The sequence below is a fragment of the Pocillopora damicornis genome, chromosome 3 (genome assembly GCF_964200805.1).
Source record: "Pocillopora damicornis chromosome 3, jaPocDami1.2, whole genome shotgun sequence".
In the NCBI taxonomy this organism is placed as follows: domain Eukaryota; kingdom Metazoa; phylum Cnidaria; class Anthozoa; order Scleractinia; family Pocilloporidae; genus Pocillopora; species Pocillopora damicornis.
Genome location: NC_142672.1, coordinates 21,194,377 through 21,217,291, shown reverse-complemented (window position 1 = coordinate 21,217,291; position 22,915 = coordinate 21,194,377). Strand labels below are relative to the sequence as shown.

Here is a 22,915-nt window from a genome sequence, read left to right as displayed (position 1 = left end):
CACGTGTAGCCAAATCTCCCTCCCCTCTTTACTTGAGATCCTTCCTTAACTCTTGTTCTATGTCTCCCCCTTGCCCCCCCCCCCCCCTCCCCTATCATTGTGTTTGCTCATCTTCCGGCGTGGGTTATAATCAAACTTAGAAGTTGGCAGAATTTAATTTTAAAGATCCCATCTTAGGGGTAAAGCGTTCCGTCAGAGAAACGATTCAAAGTTCGATCGCTTTAAGGGTTATATCGACATCTTAATTATTCTGCACCCAAATAAATAGATTTCACATTTTTAAGCACTCAGAACTCAACAGCCCCTTTAGGTCCCTCCAAAGTATCGAGCGGTTTATGATGTCACAGTAGTTGAGGACAAACGTTAAAAGGCTTTGAATAACTAAAGAAATTACTACTAAAATAAAGATCTCTTATAGACGTGTTACCTGCTTGTTTGTTGTCAAGTCATGAGATATGAGTCGCCGCAATTGGCGATTATCTAATGCCACCAGTCAACTCATTAGCATTTCCTGTAAGAAGCGGCATACAAAAAATTGTCGAGTCATTTGCGCATTGCGAGAATGACACGAACGAATTCGTGTTCTTTTTTCAATCAGTGAGAATTTCTTTGCAAACACACCATACCTGGCATTTATAGTGCTCCCGTGAAGACAATGGTCCAAGATCCTAATCCCATTTTGTGGTACGTTACGATAAATGGGAAACTGTTTAGGGAAAGATGAAAACGCAAGTGAAACAAGACCCGACTTAAGGACTTCGCAAATAGACATGTCATGGCCAGATGACTTCAAAGACATATCACCTATAAATTTGCCCGATGTCGTGGTAGAGAATGGTAAACTAACTCTAGACTTGAGCTTTTTGAAGTTAAAATCGCTGCCGGAGCAGGTTTGCGAAAGAGGAACTATTGAGGTTCTAAATCTGAACTGCAACAAGATATCTACTTTTCCATATAAATTCGCAACCCTTCGCAATCTCAAAGAGCTTCATCTTAATAATAATTATCTGGAATTTCTTCCAGCGCAAATATGTACCTCGGTTAAGTTAGAAGTCTTGGAACTGAATCGCAATCTTATCGAAACTCTGCCCTATTGCATCAGCCATTTATGTCACCTTCGGAAACTAAATCTCGCCTTCAACAACATCAGGGATCTTCCTCCAAGCATCCGCTATTTAACACAACTGCATTATTTAAACATGGAAGGTAATAGCCTTCAAAGCATTCCCGAAGCTGTGTTTTCGCTAACCAGCATGGAGGTTCTGGTTTTAAGCGATAATGAAATTGAACATCTTCCTCACGGTTTATATCAACTAGTTCACCTCAAAGAGCTTTACCTGGATGATAACAAACTGACCGAGCTTCCGGAAGCGTTACATCGGTTTCTTTCCGAACTCGACAGCCTGAATGTAAGCAACAATGCTAAAGCATTGACATTATGTAAGCACCATGAGCCCCGCACGAAACAAGTCAGTAAGCGGAAACTAAATGATGTTGATCCCAATCCGGCGGCAGGAGAACCACTTGAAGAACTCGAAAAGTTTAACCGTAGTGTAGTTGCCGAAGATCGCTCCATGGTCTTTTCGGAAATAAATCTTAATCATTCCGAGGAGAAAAGAGACATCTTTGAAGGAGGTCATGCTTTTTTCAATTTGAAATCTGAAGACGCCAAACCGAGTGCTGCGGAGACAGCAAGGCGAAAAGCTCGGGCAACTAAAGCAAATATTCGTGAAGCAATCCGTCCTTCCCCAAAGTGGCGCATTTTGTACCGTGAAATGAAGAAAGCAGGATTTTTGCCAAATGTTAACGTGAAGCTGCCAAAGCGCCAAAAGCAGGAAAAGCAGCCCAAGATTGCGAAACAAGGGTCTCGTTACACTTGGAGAGGCTGGCGAGTCGATTCTGATTTTGAATCTGCGGTTTCGCAGCCTGGAGTGTCACTAGGTTCCAGTTTTGAAGATGTAATGGATGACTTCGGACATCCTTTGAGCGTCACTCGACTTTTCCCCGAAGTGAAAAGAATTGGCGGACGAATTACACTCGACCTTAGTTGGCAAGAGCTTAAGTTTGTATCCCCAACAGTGTGCGAGCTCGTAAATCTAAACTCACTCATTCTTGATTTCAACCAAATTGAAGAGTTACCTCTCTCCATAGGAAACCTTCCCAGATGCCGCATGATAAGTCTTAACTGCAACAAACTCGTTTCGCTTCCGGAAAACCTGCGATTCCTTTCCAATCTCAGGCGCTTGTATTTAAACGGAAATTATCTTCGCGCGTTTCCTGACTGGCTTGAAAACTTCCAGCAGCTCACGTGTCTTTCCGTAGAAAATAACGGAATGTCATTCTTTCCGGGGGAAATCTTTTACCTGGAAAATCTGGAAAATCTTTCACTCGCGGGAAACAAGATTAAAGAACTGCCAGAGAAGATCAAACGGCTTAAACGTCTAAGAGAATTATTTCTGGGACGTAACGTGATTGATACCATTCCTTACTCAATTGCCGAAATGGAATGTCTGCGAGTACTGTATCTGGACAACAACGAGCTGAACACGATCCCTTACCCAGTCTTGAGTTTAGTAGAGTTACAAAAATTAAATCTCAATGGCAACTCCTTGAAGTCAGTTCCAGATAATATCACTAATCTTCGAAACTTGGAGGAGTTGAACCTGGGTAAGAACAGCATCAAATGCTTACCATATTGGTTTCATCGCTTGGAGAACCTAACAGTTTTATTTCTAAATTGTAACGGCATCACAATTTTTCCTGAGGTGCTTTGCAAGTTACCCAGCCTCATTTCGCTTGATTTTTCTCAAAACGAGATCACAGAGCTGCCAGATTTTGTACGAAGTAGTATCGGGGAAATGACGAACTTAGAACAACTGGAATTATCTAACAATCAACTCAAAAGACTTCCGGATAGTTTCAGGAATCTAGTCCATCTAGAAGTTCTTCATCTAGAAGGAAACCCTTTGATGGAGCTTCCCATGAGTCTGAACGAGCTCGTCAACCTCCGAAAGCTGTACATCGATAGAACAATCAAAATACCAGAAAAAATTTTTCAACTCCCCAAACTGGAAATTTTTTGATTTTTTTTTTCAGGGAATTGTGGGTTGTATGTGTGTTTATATGCAGAAAATGGAGTTACGCTATTGATGGGAAAATGGTGACAAGAAAAACAAGAACAAATCAATTAAATGAAAAGCGTTTGTTGACATGGAGCATGAGCTCGGTTTAATGGATAATTTTAATCGCGTTTTCAAATGTAACTCTTCCTTAATCTTTTCGCTAGTTCCTTGCCCTCCTTTCCTGCCCGTAGGGTGTTAGAGGAGCGTGACCATGGAGAACAAGAGGGGAAGATCTAGGTGTGTTCATGTTATGCCATGACGCGCCTTATTGTTTCATTCGCAAATTACACGACATAGTTCACTGATTACAATTATTTCATTTGGGCAGAGAAGTTGTCAGCTAGTCAAGAAACTAGTTAGGCAACGGAGGGGGGGGGGGGGGAAGCCTCTGAAGAAACTGTGGTGATGCTTTGGCGAAAGAAAAAAGGCTAACTCTCGAAACGTCAGCTTTAGAAACTCTTTACGGTGGCCATTTTTACATTATCGTGCCACGGCAAGAGCGGCCAAACCGCGGCAAACCTATCTCCACCCCTCTCAAATCATTCCGCGGACAAAGAAACGCGCGTCCCTGCATCGCAAATAGAGAGGGCCTGGTCGAAAGTTACTCGATGAAAGGTTTGACCATTTGCACTTCTGGATTGGTATTAAATGATCCTGTGTGTGTGTGTGTGTGTGTATTATTCAAACTGATTTCCACTCATTTTCTCTTAAAAAAGCATATATTAAAAAAAAATTATTGAATAGGAATTAATTAATTCCTGTTTGGCTTTTTTCTTCTTTTGCTCTTTTATTACCATTTTCAAATGTTTTTTTTACCATTTTTTTATGAAAACGTCAAATGTATCTCTCTGAAAGAACTGAGATTTCAGAATACCGCCCAGAAAAGTCTTCGGCAGTCAAATACTCGTTCCTGTAAAGGAGCACACGAACCTCGGTATATGAATCGTCAAACAAACAGGCCGCGTCGAAAGAGCTGTAGAACAAAGAATTTCAAGTGAGGAGAATGTGCGACTCCATCCCGCACATCCCATATGTAGTCTAAACAGGACAAAACTGATGAGACGTGACATCGATCATATTACCTATGTTTCTTTTTACGCCAGGATCAGACTTAATCTGGTCTCAAACAGTCTCGGAATTTCTTCCTTTTCAGCAGCTGTTTGATTGAACAATGTGACTGCTGACCACTATTTTGCAGGTTTTGAATCGAGAATAAGAAGGAATACTATATAAGCAATTCTTTTCGAACCAATCTGGGGGAAAACTGCACCCTCCTTGTCAATTAGATAAAGCTCGCTAGGAAGAATTAACTGTAAATCTCGACAAAAAAAGGAAGATCAAAGGTTAGCTGCAGTTATTCACCACAAAGTTCGATTTGGAAAACATATCGTTTAGTTAATAATACGTGAGTGGGAGGGATACTGCATCTTAAATCAACACCTTTGCCTAACCCGCTTAACTCCATGAAATGCCAAAAGGAATTTTTAAACAATTCTTAGCGCTTGGCTTTAGTTGAATTTTTTTCCCCGTAAGGTCTTCCTCAATTTATCTTTTATAAAACAAGAAAAAAAAGCTTTCGCTTTAGAACTCGGACTTTTAAAGGAGGCTAATTAAGCCAGCTGGTTTATTATGATCTCGTTGCATAAAATCTACATAATTTTAAAGAGAGTTGATTTAACAAATGTCACTTAGGCAACTTGGATCCATGTTTATTTTCTTTTCACTGCTGTTATCAGATAACAATAGCGCGCATTTTTTCGGTTTATAAAGACAAGAATACTCGAACATAAACAATACTTATGGAAATTATCTGTCTTCCGGCGAGTAGATCGCTTGCGAACTTTACTGTTGCGCTGTCTGTTGGCACTACAAACAAGACAGTTGACCTCCGTAAAATATAAGATCTCTATTCCAATTTGTGTGCTCTAAGACAAAACTCGCGTTGACAATATGAAGTGTTAAACATATTTCATTTTTCAAGTTCATATGGGAGCGAACCTGAAAAAGCTCTTTTTTTTTCGGAAACATGTCTAGGCAAAAGCGAAAGATGTCACACGTGGCTACAGAGGAATGTTTATGTTCCGACACGATAAGGGTTCCTGCATTTAAATCGCCCAAAAATAGGAGCATCTGTATAGTGCAATGGTTGAAGAGGAACACTCTTGGCATGTCCAAATTTAGGCAATTTGTACGAAGTTAATATTTAATGCCCCTCTCTAGTAAAGCGCAATATTCAACGGAACGGGAAACGCTTAAACAATCGGGAAAACACCTCCAGGGATACAATTCGTTGCCCAAATTTGGTTGGGGTTAAGTATCATGTTGATTTTCATCCAATAGCAGTGTTTCTTATCAAAAGGGAAGAGTGCTGTGCTCTAAAACACGGCACGGCCCACTCTCTATCAGTTTCGTCCTCTTCCGATTGAGAGTCGTAATTGTTCCTTGTTCTACATTTTTCAAATTAAAATTCTTGAACTGTGCTCCACTTCACAATGACAGAACCTCATCTTTCTCCAGAAGAACTTGCTGAGATTCGCGAGTCTTTCGACCAGGTGAGCTTTATTCTCTCATTAATACGACGTCCAAGTCGTGTTCTTGGTTCTCCGTAATTTTTTACTAATGGCTGGTTAACCCTTGGACATAACTTCATAATTTGCCTGAAAATCGAATTTTTTATTAAACAAATCGCGCTTTATACTTTATGGAAGAAAATTGCACGAGAATGGGATCTGTAAATGCCGATTTTTGGTTCCGCAAACTTCTTCTACTATAATATTGTGTGTAACTTTCGAAGCTTTGCTTGAGATTAGTGTCGGTGACAGCAATATTAACTTCGACTTCTGTCTTCTTCATCAAAGTTCGATTTAGATAAAAATGGCCATATCACGACTTCTGAAATTGGAGAAGTGATGAAAGCTCTTGGCGAAAGTATACCCGGCTACAAGATACGAGACATCATTAAAGAAGTGGATATAAACGAAAACGGGACTGTCGAATTTACAGAATTCTTGGAGGTAAGCGACAATTTTCTGTCGAATATCGGAAGTGGAAGCTCGAGTATGTGCATTTGGTCGCCATGAAATACCAAAGTTTGTTTTACCTTCCGAAGTGTTACACTTGTAATCAACGTTCTAATGGGTTGGGAGTAATTACTTCTGCAACATATTTCGCATGTAAATTTACAAGTTATAGATAATTAACTGCATTTTAGAGAAGATTACGGTTGTATTCAGTAATCTTCATTCGAAGGCATGAATTACTATCGGTGAAAACGAAATTGTTGTGGGTTTTGCTTCATCGCACATGACTGGCAGACTTCAAATTCTGTTTCCTTAATGGTCAACCCTCAGAAATGCAATTAATCGCCAGATCCATGTCAAAAGCTAACAATGATGTTAATTTGCTTTGGTTTTTTTTTCGTTCGTGGAAAGCCCATATTCATTCTGAATTCAAAATTCTTTACATTGATTTTCTGGAGAAGTTTTGTCTTTACACCTGTCATGGGAGTCCAGGTGTGACCTCTGTTCTCTTCAAGTGAAGTTTCAGATCCGTCTTCTCCTTACATCACTAGTCAGGATATAAGTCAATTGTAGTGACAATAAACATAATTTAAAAAAAAAAAAGGGTTGAGAGTCAACTCCAATTTTCTGCCAAATATTCTCAAGTAGTATAAAGCACACAGGTGAATGGTGCTTTTTGTGCATGCTGATTGGCTATGTTGGAGGTGATTAGCAGAGAAGAGTCAAAATTGTACCTCAAAACTTCAATTTCTGACCATTTTGTGATATATACGGACAGAAGAAAATTGATTTTTTCAGTTTCTGTGTGGTTCATATATTTACCAAAACAGTTATTCACTTTGGTGTTGGTGAAAGTCATGGAAATTTACCTTTGCATTTGGTGGATAACTGTTAATGATTGAGTAGATCACAGATTTGTCAGTTACCTGAAGTCCATTCTTTGCAAGGCTTTTGAGACAGGAATTTTCAATTGAATGTCCAAAGAAATCAAATATTGAACCAGATTGGTATGTCTTGTTTCTATTGGCTGATGTAATAGTTTTTATTATCGGGGTTTGAAACAATCAACTGAAGAGTGCCCAGTTAGAATGGAGGATTACTGATCAACTTTTGGGAATTGTAGGGTAACTAACTTAACTGTTTAATTCTCAAGATCACATTAGTAATTCTCTTTACCGTCTGCCAAATGATTATCATTATGTTAGTTTGGAGAATTTGATATTGGATCAATTAGTAATCTCATAATTGACAGTTTACTTTATTCTCATCACTTGTCTGAATGATATTGTATAGATATAGTAAGGAGAAATTCTTTCTTGGTCACTCATGGGAGTTAAAGGGTTAATAATAACCACTTCACCCTTTAAACCCCCCCCCCACCCCCAAGAGTGATTAGCATCTAATTTCTCCTTAGAATATTGCCCTGAATCAAACATTTAGGTCATGAGTATCAATGAAATGATCACTAGAAAAGAAGCCCTTGATTGTTTGACAAATTCTCCTTATCAGAACCTTAGGAAATGTATAGAGAATAGTATGGAGAATGTGCATGCTGATGTTATGGTGTAAAGAGTTAACCAAAAATTTTCATGGCCTCTGCTTTGAAATTTTTACCTGTAATAGTACTGCGAGGGTGTAAAAATTCCACCTATTTTTTCACCCAGATTTACAAGAAAAACAGCAAGAAATTTTCAGCAGGCACAGAATTCAAGAAACTTATAAAGAAAACAGAGAAAGTAGAGATTTCAGGAGGGACATCTGAAAGTTCTGCTGAAGGCACCAAGCATACATTAGCAGAAGCTGAAAAGGTAGCATTTGTCGACTGGATCAACACTGCCCTGCAAGATGATGCAGAGGCAAAGGCTTACTTGCCAATGGATCCTGCAACCCAAGACTTGTTTGTTAAGATCAATGATGGAATCATTCTTTGGTGAGTAATGTTGTTAAGTACATTAACTCTCCTGTGACATGCTGCTTCACCTTGTAAGATGCTCTCCTTGATAAGGGGAGGAAAATGTTGTGTTACAAACTGGTATGACTACTGAAATGAGACTAGTTATGTCATTCAGGTTTTTTTTCAATCTCTCCAGTGTATGATCCACTAAAGAACAAGGTATCAATACAATGAACCAATCATTTATTAACCCTTTATGTCCCACTTGTGACCAAGACAGAATTTCTCCTTACATTATCAGTATGATATCAAGCAGAAAAGTAATGAGAATAAAGAAAACTATCAATTAGGGGATTATTGGTCAATCCAATTCCATATTCTCCAAACTATCATCACATAAATTGTATGGCAGACAGTAAGGAGAATTACTCATGAAATCTTGGGAGTTAAAGGGTTAAAGTGATAATCTTTTGATGAAATTTTGGTTGATTTGAATTGGAAGAACTTTGTCATTAAAAGGCTGATTTGTTGGTTGGAGCTCTTAGTTTCTTTCTTGCGTAAAACAGTGAGCAGTAATCTTAGAAATGATGAAAGCAAGCCATCTCTATTAGGGCTACTGAGTAATTATTGTAAGCAACAATCCAGCTAAATATCAATTTAGTACCAAAATGAGTTTTAAAGAAAATGAAGAAAACATAACATGTTGAAAATTTTTTTATATGAGGGTTTAAATAAAATGCATGGAGAAGGTGGTACTTTCTATACTAATAACACCTTGAAGAAAAATGAAACCAATGCAGTCTTTAATCCTAAAATCAATATACATCTTCTTCATACTGTTCACCATATACTTTCTGAGGTTCTGACAAGGATAATTTTTTAAATGATCCACGGCTTTATTGGTTGGTTATCAGTTCCCTCACACTGATGACCTCGAAGGTGTTAGTGTGATTAGGGGTGATATTGTAAGTAGGAATTAGACTCCAGTCACTCTTTGGGGTCAATTGGTTGAGTATTCTAAACACTCGGTTGAACATTGTTCCAATGGAAGCTTTTTTTATTTTCAGTAAAATGATCAATTTGTCTGTACCTGACACAGTTGATGAACGTGCCATTAACAAACCAAAGGGAGGAAAATTGACCATTTTTAAGATTCATGAAAATATGACATTGGCTCTGAATTCTGCGCGATCCATTGGTTGCAACATTGTTAACATTGGAGCAGAAGATCTTGAGAAAGGAAAGCCTCATCTTGTACTGGGTTTGCTGTGGCAGATCATTAGAGTAAGTGTGTGGGTTTGCTGTGTAGTGTCTGTAATTTATATTTCTATTGTGCAAAGCTAAGCATTCTTGTTTTTCATTATTAAGCACCTGTTACTGGAATGTAATAATGTTCTTGAGCTGATCTCTTAACTCTTTAATCCCAAGATACAATTGTTAATTCTCCCCTTAAGCCGCTACACATCTGTAAAATTAAATTATTCATGAGAATTTAGTGTAAGATCACAACCTCTACCTGATAAGTTTGAGTATTCTTATTACCTTGAAGTTAAAGGGTTAAAACTATCACCTGGGCTAGTTTTGTTGTACAATTTACATGCTTTTTTGTAACATGTATCAAGAAGTAACATTCGTGGATGAAGGGGACTTTGACTCATAAAATGACTTAAGGTCACCAAATGTCAGCTTTGAAAAAGTTGAGCTTGAAGCTTGGGGTAATTCATTGTGCTCTGCAAGGTTATTAACAGGAGAATCTGTTCTGATATTGATACAATTAGTTCAGTTTACAGCCCAAGTTGCAAGTCCCTTCTTCTTGAATCTATCAATAACAATGACTTTATTGATTTGAAAAATTAGATTGGCTTGTTTGCAAACATCACACTGACAAATGTACCTGGCTTGGCCCGTCTGCTGAGGGAGGGAGAGACACTGAAAGACTTGATGGCTCTCTCGCCTGAAGAAATCTTGTTAAGATGGTTTAACTACCATTTGGAAAAAGCAGGCCACCATAGACGAGTGAAAAACTTTAGTGAGGACATCAAGGTAATGCCATATGAAATTTATTGATCTCATTTATTGCAAGTGTTGACCTTTACATGAGAGCCATTTTCGATGTTTTCAACACAATTTGGAAGATAAATGAGTGTTTGACTTTCTCTTACTTCTGTAACTTCCTTTCTTTGCTTTGTAGGACTCTGAATGTTACTCAGTCTTACTGAGACAGATCACTCCTCCCGAGGTTTTTGTTGACAATAGACCAATGAGTGTAAGTTATTTACTGATAAATAAAATGTAGAATGAGTTTACTTGTCAATAAAAGAGTGTTAGTGAAGCTTTAATTTTTATTAAGCTTTTTTCTGACTTAATTGTAGGAAAAAGATCATACCAAGAGAGCTGAAAAAACGCTGCAAATGGCGGATCGAATCGGCTGCCGAAAGTTTGTGCGAGCAAAGGTAAGATGTTTGATTATGTTGAAAGTTTAATTTACTTTAATTCAAATGGGGAAAGATGGCAGACCAGGCACAGGTTTGGCTAGGTGTTGGCCCTTATTGACAGCTCTGAGTTCTTTAAGGAAAATTATTCAAGGTCATTTATTCAGTTATTGATTTCATTTCAAACTGATACTGATGTAAAGGTGTGATCTGAAAGCTGGTAATGACCCTTGGATACTGTAGGTACATTTACATGTTGGTCACCATCTGCATTGGGTTGGAGATGTGTGTGCAGGTGTACTGAAAGCCTAAATTTAAAGTGCTTAATTTAAAGCTAAATTTGAATCTTTGGAGGGGTGGCTTTGGGGTCAGATGGCAATCCCTGTCTAAGATACTGACCCATATCAACATGTCATTCCCTTAGGATGTTGTAGCAGGTAACTCCAAGTTGAACATGGCCTTTGTTGCAAACTTGTTCAACCGTTACCCTGCCCTGCCTCCAATGGATGCTGAGGAGACTGAGGAACTTGAAGAACTACGTGAGGAAACAAGAGAAGAAAGAAGTATGTGAAATTTATTTTAAGTGTCTGTAGTGTGTTATGGCATTTTTGAGAGCTTTTGTGTCCTTCTGCTGATAGATGTACAATGTACAGGTGTACATACACATATACACCTGTATCTTCAGTGTACACTGTGGGATAATGAAATTTATTTAATCATTTGAAATTAATTATAACTGTGATTTGATGTAAAAATGAACTTATTAATTAACCCTTTAACTTCTAGAAGTGATTAACATGTCACTTCTCCTTACAATATACACGCACTATCCAGCACACAGGTAAAGAGAATACTCAAACTTATCAGGTATCAGTTATTATATTGATGTAGCACTAAGTTCTCTCAGCTAATGAGCATGGGAATGTGTTGCAGCTTGAGAGGAGAATTAACAATTAGATCTTGGGAGTTAAGAGGTTAAATGTGATGATCTATTTACAGCCTTCCGTAACTGGATGAACAGCATTGGTGTAAATCCCTATGTGAACAATCTTTACAGGGATCTTTGCAATGGATTAGTTTTGTTACAGGTTAGTTTTGAAGTTTGTATTTCTCTTAAATTTAGTGAAACATTTTGTCATTGGCTGCCATTCTGGTGCACTTGTGATCCTACTTGCTTTTTACACAAGCATTGCTTTTGAAAAGATAACATTACGCTTAATGACCTGCACAAGAGCAATTAGGATAATAGTGCTTTTTGATTATGGGTTGTCAAAAGCAAAACCAAAGTAATACCAACAGCTATTCAGAGAAAGAAAAATAACCTTGAGAACCAATTCAAACTCAGAGTAAAAACAAACCAACCGCCTTGAGTGCAGGAAAATGCAGGTGACCAAGTTGTGATTGAGTCAGTATGGCATCTGATTGGTTGAGATGGTGGTACAAGTTGTGTGGACCAATCACAGAGCAAAGTAAAAAATACCAAAGCAATCCAAGATTACTTTTGACAATTAACTGAAAACTGCCCTGTGTTATGCGTGGATCTGCAGTCAGTTTACATTTTGTCACTTTTTCCAGCTGTATGATATCGTGAAGCCAGGCAGTGTCGATTGGGACAAAGTCAACCGTCCTCCATTCAAACAGATGGGTGGTAAAATGAAGCAATTAGAAAACTGTAACTATGCTGTTGAAGTTGGAAAGACATTTAAGTTTTCACTGGTTGGGATTGGGGGTCAAGATATTCATGACTGCAACGAGACCCTAACTCTTGGTAAGACTAAATTTAAGTCAAGAAATAACCATTCTTTTTTGAAGCCATACGTAGGCTAGCAGTGTTACACTTAAAATAGGAAGCGAGCTGAAATAGATTTTATCTTAAGCTGTTGCAAAAATCTCCCAGATAAGTCCTCCTGATAAAAAGTTCGCATTTTAGCCCAGTTTTTGGACAGGCGGACTTTAAAAAAACCAACTTGTTTAATTTTTCCTCCTGCATTGCCCACACTGCCTGGTGATTTTTTTCTTTTCAAACATTACATTACTTTCCCCGTTGTGAACCAAGTCCTCTTTGCCAACCAATTTTATTCACTCTTGTTTCTGTTATAAAAAGTTCTTCAATGTTTGATGGTATGTCAAGGGCCATTGTTGTTGTTCCCCAAGAAAAAATGATCGTATATCCTGATCACGATGAGAGTATTCTCGAGAAGAACTTCTCTCGCTTCCCGCCATGATCACGACAACTTTAGCAGAAGAAACAGAAGGACAAACAACTGTTCACTTGTCTCTGATGATGACTTCCGATATAGTTGTCGTAACATCAGTTATTGCCACAGACATCAGTAAATTTCGGGACTTCTCCCACCCGGACCATCAAACAGCACGACCGAATGATACCCCAGGATTCAGACCATTTGCTTAATTAAGAAGAAAAGTGTTTTGCATTTAAATAGAAGAAAAAAATCACATTACCTTGTTACTTCACTTTACACGGGAAGTCCGATCAGGCCAATAAACCATCCCCACCCACCCACTCCCCCTCGTAGATGCCAAAGAAATCACAACTCACCCACCCATTCTTGGTCAATTTCCTAGTCCTGTTACTCGTCTTGTTTTGCATTAATTGACGATAAGCCTTGTTTTGATAGCCGTTGTGTGGCAGCAGATGAGAGCGTACACCCTTGCCTTGCTCTCAAAGTTGACAGAAGACGGGAAAAAGATTGAGGATAAAGACATTGTTGAATGGGTGAACGAAAAAGTAAGTGAAAAAGACGGAACACTTCGACCGTGTGTTGTGCTTTAGAAGTGCGTCAATCATTTGAAGCTATTCCATACGAAAAGAAATTCCATCACAAATTAAAGATAATGATAATGATAATTCGTGTCTTCGTACTATTCGCGCTCGGGTCTTCATGTTAGCGCTGCAGGACGCACCTTTTTCCGCCCTCGGAAGATTTGAGACAAGTCTGTAAGAGGTTTCCCGAGGGCCTGGTACTCAGTGCTAAATCTCTTGCAAATCTCTTGCAAATCTCTTGCTGGCTCACGTTGCTCGAGGGCTCATACTTTCCCGCGGGCAAAGAAACGCTCATGCCTAAACACCAATGGTGAGGGCCTGGTGATGAGGGCCTGGTCGCAAGTTAGCTCGGGTCATAATATGAAGGGAAAAAGGGATAGGCTGGCCGTACTTTATCCTACGGACCTCGAACTTGCTTAGAACTGAAGAGGTATTTACTTGTGATCTGTGAATTATGTTTAGTTAAAAGAAGCAAACAAAACAAGCAGCATCGCAAGCTTCCAGGATCCCAACATCAGCACCAGCCTGCCAGTTCTGGATCTTGTTGACGCCATCAAACCTGGAATGGTGGAATATGACATGGTATCTTCAGGAGGAACTGTCGAGGTGGGTAATTACTTGAAACATTCAAAACATGCTCCGTGAGAAATTGTTTAAGCTAAACACGAGTTAATGGGTAGTTGGGTCCTTGTGGGAGTAATGGTATTGTGATTCAGTGCCACCTTTTCCGGTGAATATTCTACAAGATGGTGAAATTTAAATGTTTTCCCTTTCTGTCATGTGTCTCAGGAGAAACAGGAGAATGCCAAATACGCTTTGAGCGTCGCCCGAAAGATTGGTGCCACGACCTACGCCCTTCCCGACGATCTGGTTGAAGTGAAACCCAAAATGGTGCTGACAGTTTTTGCTTGTCTCATGGCTACCTCGTTGGCGTTGAAATAGACTTAAAAACAAACCCAAAGTCCTAATTATTCTTGTTTCCTAGCGCAATTGAAATTCAATAATTTCTTTTTTAATTTACAAAAAAGATATGTGAGTGTAAGGTAAATACTGTTGCGTTGTAAAACATTGAGTTTAACACAAGGGATTACGGTGACCACGCGCCCACTAAACTTTCGAGATAATAAAAAAAATTGTAGGCATATAAATGCGCAAAATTATTTAATTTAGACACGGTTATTTAGTTTGCAAGAAACTTTTTTAATAGAAAGCAGTCTAAGTATTGATAATTTTGTCCGCTCGGGGAGATCTTTTTCCGCCCCTTGGGTTCATTCAATGGAATCAAGTTGTTCAAACAAGTGTTTAAGTTGTGTTCGAGAGTAAAGTTTTCTTTACTTTCGCACCAAGAATTTTGGGGGCTCGGTGAGATGAAATTCCTAGATCAGTGGTCGCTTTTTATATAATATTGGTGAGATGCGTGGAGGCGTATGATAAACTGAACAATATTGTTAACTTTACATAATTAAGACATTTTCTATCTAATAGGTAATTTGAAAATGTTTCATCCCCAAAATATTTTTTGCACGAGTCTTCTCTTTGAATTTCTAAACTTTGTAAATCAATTTTTGTATTGTATAGCGTGTGGTTCTCGTCCTTTGATAGCCTAATAAAATGATTTAAACCAAAAATTGCCATATCTATAGCGCAGAAGCATCACGTGCAGGAAGTTTGTCACTATGAACCCAGTTAAACAGCCCCAGGCTGCCACGAGTCTCCTTTTGTCTCAGAGGTAGAGCATCCTAACTACTCATCGAAAGGTCTTAGATTCGACCTCTATTGGCGGCACTCCGAGTTCTTTTTTGCAATGCATTCCTGTGTGATCATCCTTTAACTCAAACCATTGTTCAGTAGACAGGAAGCTTTTTTCTATTTTTACACGCGAAGTCTACCTCATCGTCCATCTTATTTGGGGCGTGTTTATTTTTCGCAACAAGATTGCCTATGAAGGTGAGGCAAGAGAGACCGCACCCATCCGAGGTGCACTTCTGATTTGGCAACAGACAGTTTCTGATGCATTTTCGGCAATAATTCACTCGAATATTTCACGGTAGTGAGAATTAACTTCAGTAAATTCTAATACGAACCACTCTCAGTTAAATATTGAATTGACATGTAGAGGTTTCATAATGCACTTTGATTGGAAATCTTCGCTAGAATCAGTTTTCCCCATTTGGATGCAATTTCCAGTCAGCTCTGTGAATCAGCTATATTAAATGCGGCGTACAAATATGGTCAAAAGAATTGCATCATTTTATTAGCTTTTGGAATTGTATTAGCTCCCAAACACGCTTCTTCGACAACTATACCAATGATTTTCCAGCCAGGCATAAACTTCTCGGCAGTACATTGGTATATTACTCACAGTTGTGTCTGGATTGTAGACTAATAACCAAACGTCACGAGCAAATCAGAATAGAGTAGGTGAGTAAGTGAAGTTTAGGTCCGTATCTAAACCTCAAAATAAAACAAAAATTCGTACCATGCGGTAAAATGGGATGCGGCAAGTTGTCGAAAACATGAAAAAGCTGTACCACGCTTCATTATTAAGTCACGGTTTATTCACTTTAACGATTTAGTGATTTTAACTACAACGCTTCGGTTAACTCCGTTATGTATAGATAAACGAAATCACTTATAAATGTCAATCAAGTTAAGAACAATTAACGTATCGTGCAGTTTCCAACAAAGTCACAAAATGTCCTCTTTATTGATCGAAAAGCATCGTTGTTTAGAGAGCCTCTCGAAAAAGCGTCGTAACCCTAACCCAAATTGCCACAGCCAAGCAGGACTCCGTTTAACAATTCAAGAAAGCAATGAGAACTCAAAGTGATCACACTTGGGCAACCCAAAACGCGGGAAAACGCAGACAACTAGGTAGTGGTTAGTTCTGTTTGTATCTGATTGGTTGAGAGAGAGGGTTTTCCTTGACCAATTACAGAGCGTAGTTTATTTAACTTTGGTCGGTTTCCCACGGTACCTTCAACACATGACCCCATTGAAATTTCCCATCGAGGGAATGCGATTATATTTGTAACCGTACTTATAGGAAAACAATCTAGTGTAAGTGCAGGCTTAAATATGCGCAGAATGTAAAGCACGCTCAAGCTGACACCTACATTAATACAATTGACTTTGACAGCGTAATGAAAAGTAATTAAAGTTTTGGACTTAAACTGCAGACGAAATTTAAAAAGATCCTGTTAATTCCAATGAAGATGAAGAAGACAATTCCGTTTTTCTTTTTTCCACTCTAGTCCAGGTGAAGTATCAACTTCAAATTTATCAACACTGCTTTCCGAAGAGCTCGTAGCTTCCAGCAATACAAAAATGGGTTTACGGCCGCATTCGCCAGAATAACAGTTGTGGTGATGTAATAAGCTCCTTCAACGGTTTCTGAGAAACCAAGAATGAGATAAGCCACAAGAACGCACACGAATGGTGCAAAAAACAACCAGTAAAAACAAACAATGTACAGAACAGCCACAGTGATTTTCTTGTACTTGGCAATGTCAAAGCTGTGTACGTGTCGATTATTTGCCGGAGTCAGTTTTAGACTCTGTCTCTTTATATAATGATGGATTTGAAAGTAAGTCGCTGTGAGAGTCATGAGGCTTAGAAACATGAATGGAACATGGATGGCTGTAAATGTCTTGTTATTCAAAACAAGGAAGCGAAGAATTTCCAATATTACCAGCGACAACCAGAAAACAGTGACAGCCAGGAGAACACGTTTCACTGTGACAACTGAACGGTAGCGCGTTCCTAAGTGAAGCACGAGATAGCGTTCAACGCTCAGCAAAGCTAAAATGCTAACGGATACTCCGCTAAACAACCAACCCATGATTTCCTTCACGACGTCCAACTGACAAGCAGTTATTAATTTTCTTCGCAATTTAGCAGCGAACGACGCCATTGCTACCGGTTGAGCGAGAAATCCAGTGAGTGAATCTGCCATGGCTGCGCAACTCAGCAGCACAAAAGAGGGCTTGTGAAGCGAAGGTGTTTTTAATGTTGTCAGCGCCACAATGCCATTACCAAGCGCCGCGGGCAGAAATGAAACAGAATGGAGAACAAGGCAGGCAAGACTTAAGGAATCGAAATGCTCCGAGGGCTCAGAAGTAGTGTCGAGGAAAAAACATGTCGTTAAAGTAACAGAGGTGTTATTCATCGTTGCTCTCGCAAGTGTACTGAGAAAATGATCAGTCTTGTTATTATTAAATTCAGTTGAAAATATATATTCAGGAAAACAAATAAGGCCAGTGGAATCTAATAGAGGCCTTTTCGTGATTGTCACCACGGTTCGAGCAGGTGCAAGGCCGCTTGAACAATTTAGGAGATGCACTTTGGGTGTCCAACTGTCGAAATTAATGTGACAACCAATGGATAAAACCAAATCATGAAAAAAAAGGTTACCAAGAATCAAAAATTCAATTTACTCACCTCCGGCTTCCTAAAATCTATATGCCTTCCGTTGAATATTAATCTCGACAGATTACTTGAACTGACACTCGGCAGTGATTGTTGTTTGTCGATCAACATTGCACCTTTCATGAAGCTGTTTTCGGCTTTTTCGGGGTTTCTAACTTCGTCCTGGGGTAAATTTATTAACGCGAAGTAACAGTTGCAGAATCATTTCTAATACGATCAAAGCCGGGACTGATTCCCTGAGAATTAACATCAGTATCATTTGACTTAGAGGCAGTGCATTCGAAAGATAATCCCGTTTATTTGTTAGAAGATCGAAAAAAGTATTAGGCCCACGTATGTTAAAGCAATCATCCGGAAAACCACCTGCTTCCATGTAGAGTTGTAAGCGGCGAAAGTATCGTAAAAAAAAAGCTATTTTTTCCAAGCGCCAATTACAAACAGTAGAATAGTTCAATGTCTAATTCTTTTCTTTGTCCACAAAAGGCTTTTCTGTACATTATTCATTAGATAACCTCTGTCTGTGTTTAATTTTTGGAATAGAAAAGCTATATTTTATAATCCTAGGATTCGTTTGAAACCCCTCTCTGAATAATCCTACATTTGCGTTTACGAAACATTCATTGTGTTGAACAACGAAATCTTATATTCATGAAAGCTATTTCATAGCTCTGATATACCCGTGATGTCAAGGGCCTTTTTGTTTGTGGGAAGTCATTTTGCAAACTCAATACTTTCCAATTCTATGACAGCTATGGTTCCGGAAAAAAGAACACGAAAATTTCCTATGGGTCGATAAATGTCAAATCTTTTTCTGTTACGAACAAAAACTGCAAGAAAGGCCTTTCACGTGTTATATACTTAGTAACGAGGTAGAAGGGTACGATCCTAATCTATGGATTGGTCATTATAGAACGCCTGAGGAAGTCCAAGGATTTTTGATTGTGTCACGACAAAACTTACCCTACCCCTATAAGACTCTGTAAAATTCTCTGTGATCACCCTTCATTTGAAAATAATTGGCAGTCAATTTTCTGTAAAACCTACTCTATACTCAGTTGGCGACGACTGATGCCCCATTCATTCTCCCAGAAAACTATGTGACTTCTCCAAATTCCTGCTTCCCCCGCCCCCCTTTCAGGAGATTAATAATGACTGATCTGAGTTCGCCCCCCTACTTTCAGAAGATGAATGTAAAACTTCAATGACGTGAACTTAAACTTGAAATGAGATGACGATGAATGTGTTTAAGTTCACGTTAACTTCGCGATTTTTTATGTTTTTGTAACCCTATGAAAGCATGAAAATAGTGGCTAACTGGCTCGATAGCTCAAGTAAGAAATTTACCGTTACTTCTATTCTTAAGGATCGTAGTGAAGCATGATGCATCGCGTGCACGTATCAGAAAATCCACTGCGGCCACTGTCTACTTTAAAATTTTGCGCGGGAAATCTGAGCAGGAGGCCAAAATTTAAAAGCCATTTGCGCATGCCTTACGTTTGACCGCTGTGTTGAGTAATGGTGGTAGTGTTAAGAGTATCACTCCCCTGAGGTTTGCTCTGACAGCTCACGAGTGTCATTTACGTGCAATTTGCTCTCGTTGCCGCCGACTGGGAGTTTGGAACAGGTCAAGCATAATCATTTGCAGGGACTCTACAGCAAGGGGGTGCCTGCGAACCCGGAAGTGTTAGGCGTATAGCACATAACTGTGGATCAAAAAGACGATTTTTCACTCATGATTCACAGTTCTGGACTACTTATCTAGTGCTTACAAAGCACAAGAACATCATCAAGTATCTTCGTTAATATTCGGTATCAGTAAAATAGTCTTGATGACGCTCAGAAGTCGTCGGACTTTTTTCGGATTGGGAGTGGGGCTGATCAATATGCAGCAATATCCAGCTTTATGTAAAAACAGATATTTGACAGGCGTTTTTGAAATGATGCTACCTGACAATAGTTTGCGCTTTCTCTGTTCTCTTGATTGGCTGAGAGGAAAAAAAACACAGAGTAGAGAGGGGGGTGGGGGACGGGGTGGAGTGGAAATGGAAGTGGACTAATTCCTGCATAAGCTACCTGTACTTGTGGTTTTTTGTCGGTAACTTTCCAACAAACTGCAAACAAAGGCTACAAATAAATAAAAGCTCACTTAATTTTCTAACCGCTAAACCCAACAGTTAAATGTCGTTAAACAGACGCCATCATATCTTCCAATCAAAGAATACCTATGGCCAACTCGTACAGAAAGTACCTAATCTAGAGATGAAACATGGTTGTGAACTTGTAATTATTGGTATTGCAGCAGTGCAAAGTTACTCAGATCGGAGAGATCCACAATTATAGTACCCATCGAATTCCTTTCCAGTTTTCCATTCCTATGTCACGTTTCGGCTCACAGCTGTTCCATAAATATCTGCATTGTAAGGTAATGATCTTTGTTTACAGGGTTTTCTCCCGCTTGCATCTGATAAAAAAACCTTTAAGCTTTCTGCCGGCCTCGGCACGAAAATACCTCAGAACGCATTTTGATTGAAATGAAAGATATGTGGTAATGAATTCTACAAGTTTCCACTCATTAGAAAAGCACAGGATTATTTTCGTCCGCTTCTGATCGATCCAGCCGCCAATGTTTGCATAAGATAATTGAATTTAATCATGTGTTGTGTCAGATAATAAACAATCAATGCGATTCACAGTTTTAAGTTCATGCCTAAACTCGAAAATTTTTGTTCACTTGGAAGGTGATATTTAAAGCAATAATGCCTAATATGAACTATAACAAAGTCTCCCTATCGTTTTATGCGCAGTTACTTCTCCAATTTGGTTTCGTGTTAGGGTGTGTTCGCGACGACTTATTACCTCAGTGTCTACATCTTATTAGTGGATGTCCCCATAAAAACTCGTTTACACGAGTTAAAACAGTCGTGGCAGTAAGCTCGTCAAATAGACTGGTACCCAGACCTCCGCAGCCCAGCCTGGGATTTATTTTCCGTTCAAGTAGAGGTAATCCAACACTCAAGAAAATCAAGCTTCTTATAAGCTATGCGACTGGCAAACTTCGATCGCGATCCCAGCTCTCCTTGACAAAGTTTTCCTTTTTGCGCTAATTTAGATAAATAATGAAAAAAAAAAATCTGTTCGTTGACTGTCGTCGTTGGTGTTTTTTTTTTTTTTTTTTTTATCAGATTAGGAAAAGGTAAGTAGATTATAATGGAATGACGGAATGGGACGGGGCAATGATTTTTTTTTTCAATAAATATAAAAGAACATTCTCGTGATAAATAATGGTGCTTATGGTGGCATGTCAGGGAGGGGCAGTGAACCCTGTTTTAGGCGTTCAGTTCGTAAAACGTTGGCAAATAATAAACAGTGCGATTGGGGTCAGGTCCGGGTAGCGAAAATTTCATTACGCAACTGGACCCAAAATCTCCCTCGATTTTTTCATTCCTCATCTACTGTCGCAGTATTTACTACAGCACCTCGTTTTCATAACTGAAGGCCCTGAGCAGGGCATAATGCCCCTCCCTGACATGAAAAAAAAAACACAACAACAACAAAAAACCGCAAATAAAGCCACGGCTTAAAGACTGGTCCTTTCGCAAGAATGAAAGACTCCCACCGTACCCCTCGCCGCCCCCCCTCCCTCGATCTATCATTCCATCATAAACTGCCTCCCCTTCCCTGGGATCGCCGAAAGTTTGCCGCAGAAAAATATCAGGCGACAAAGTAGAGCATCCTTTGGAGGCTGTATTTTATATTCGCAGGTTTTAATCATGCGATTTTGACGGCTTACGATTCAATGTAGGTGTCAAATACTTGGAAGATTTAAGTAATCAGTATTGAATTTTATTGATTTATAGGAGAACGGATAATAAAGGTAATAATGTTTCCAAATTGAGGTTAGATTTGTCTCTAAGAATTTTTCATTTTAAACTGAACCCTGTTCTCTGTTTTGTTTTGCAAAAATAATAGTCTCTGTTTGTTTTGAAAATATGCGGATATTTGTTCGCAGACATAATCTGCCCGTAAACGGATGTTGACTTACTGGGGCGTCTGACGAACAAACAAATTTTGTATCCTTCTATGTCAAAAGGAGAATTCTCGCCACTTGAACCAACTTAGGTGGCAGACTTTCGTCTCATTGCAAGCAAGATTTGAAAATTAGGAAATACCTGGCCTTTGGCAAGGGGCCAAGAGAGGTTGATCTCGCACCACGTGACGCAAAGCAGCCGATAAAATCGTGCAAGAAATTAACGGATAACTTTAAAGATATACCCCGGATCAGCAGGGTATGTTCTGTCACGTGACGCGTTTAAACTCATAGTGCGCGGAAAATATATTTGATGGATTTTAGACCTGAACAATGTTCTTGTTGCCTATATCTGACAACGGTACTTGACGCCCAAATATTGCCTTGATATGAGGTAAACTGAAAAGTTTGACAGCTTATTTTGCCTGATTGGTCGGTTAAAGATTAACTCAGCAGCCAAACCATGCGGAGGTTCCCTGATTAAATTCTGACGGTTTTCAAGCATAAAAAGCCGCTAGACAAAACTTGGTCAAAAGTTCTTTTCATCTGGTGATGAGGGAAAACGAAATGTGGGCCGTTTTTTCAGACATAACATTCTTTGTCTTTAATTCAGGTGCCCCATGATGACCAAAACTTCTCAGACATTATTCATACTTATTATTTGGGAGGTTTGCGGCAATTTTAAGAGTTTTTTAATATTTAAGCAACTCTTTTTAGTTTGTTGATCTTGAGTTTAAAACGAACGCAGTTGGAGGTGCTGAAAGTCGAAATATGAGATTTCAAGTTTTCAAATAACCTGTGAATTTCATAATAATTATGTTGAATGGGTACAAACAGCAAGCCACTTTTGACAGCAAAGTCGTAAATTATTGAAGATGCGGTTAATATGATGTGCATGTTTCATTCCTGACGGTTCGTTTTCTTAAGTTTATCGCCATCGATAAGGGTTTATATCGGATAGAAAAGAATTACCATAGCAAAAAATTATGCCATATGCGACCACCGTAATTCCTTTTCATTAGTTTCTCCGAATGAATGTGGAAATTTCGATAGCATTGTGCTTTACTCTACCATAATAAGTGCTTCAATTTGCTCTTTGTGAGTGAATGAATGCAGATGGAATAGTCACATCACAATGAAAGCATGTACCATTCATTTGACCTATTTTCATTTTGGGAAAGAGTAAGGGCTCTCATCAAGACAAATA

The 22,915-nt window shown here is 39.0% G+C and overlaps 3 protein-coding genes across 3 annotated transcripts; 2 read left to right on the top strand and 1 right to left on the bottom strand.

Moving 5' to 3' along the window:
* The first annotated feature begins 531 nt into the window (after positions 1 to 531).
* LOC113672751 (uncharacterized) lies at positions 532 to 3,215 on the top strand. Its single transcript, XM_027189092.2, has one exon. It carries the CDS (start codon positions 699 to 701, stop codon positions 3,081 to 3,083), a length of 2,385 nt encoding a protein of 794 aa, XP_027044893.2. The 5' UTR covers positions 532 to 698; the 3' UTR covers positions 3,084 to 3,215.
* Positions 3,216 to 4,966: 1,751 nt separating this feature from the next.
* Positions 4,967 to 14,881, top strand: LOC113672692 (plastin-2). The gene is made up of 13 exons (XM_027189020.2): positions 4,967 to 5,674; positions 5,981 to 6,136; positions 7,807 to 8,072; positions 9,104 to 9,320; positions 9,894 to 10,079; positions 10,228 to 10,302; positions 10,409 to 10,489; positions 10,893 to 11,031; positions 11,468 to 11,556; positions 12,044 to 12,236; positions 13,108 to 13,217; positions 13,716 to 13,859; positions 14,043 to 14,881. Exons 1-13 carry the CDS (start codon positions 5,615 to 5,617, stop codon positions 14,193 to 14,195), a joined length of 1,869 nt encoding a protein of 622 aa, XP_027044821.2. The 5' UTR covers positions 4,967 to 5,614; the 3' UTR covers positions 14,196 to 14,881.
* A 908-nt stretch (positions 14,882 to 15,789) lies between these two features.
* LOC113672584 (melanocyte-stimulating hormone receptor) lies at positions 15,790 to 17,854 on the bottom strand. The gene is made up of 2 exons (XM_027188886.2): positions 17,694 to 17,854; positions 15,790 to 17,608 (listed from the first exon to the last, which is right to left on the bottom strand). The coding sequence occupies exon 2, from the start codon at positions 17,419 to 17,421 to the stop codon at positions 16,504 to 16,506; it is 918 nt and encodes a 305-aa protein (XP_027044687.2). The 5' UTR covers positions 17,422 to 17,608; positions 17,694 to 17,854; the 3' UTR covers positions 15,790 to 16,503.
* Between the last annotated feature and the right edge of the window lie 5,061 nt (positions 17,855 to 22,915).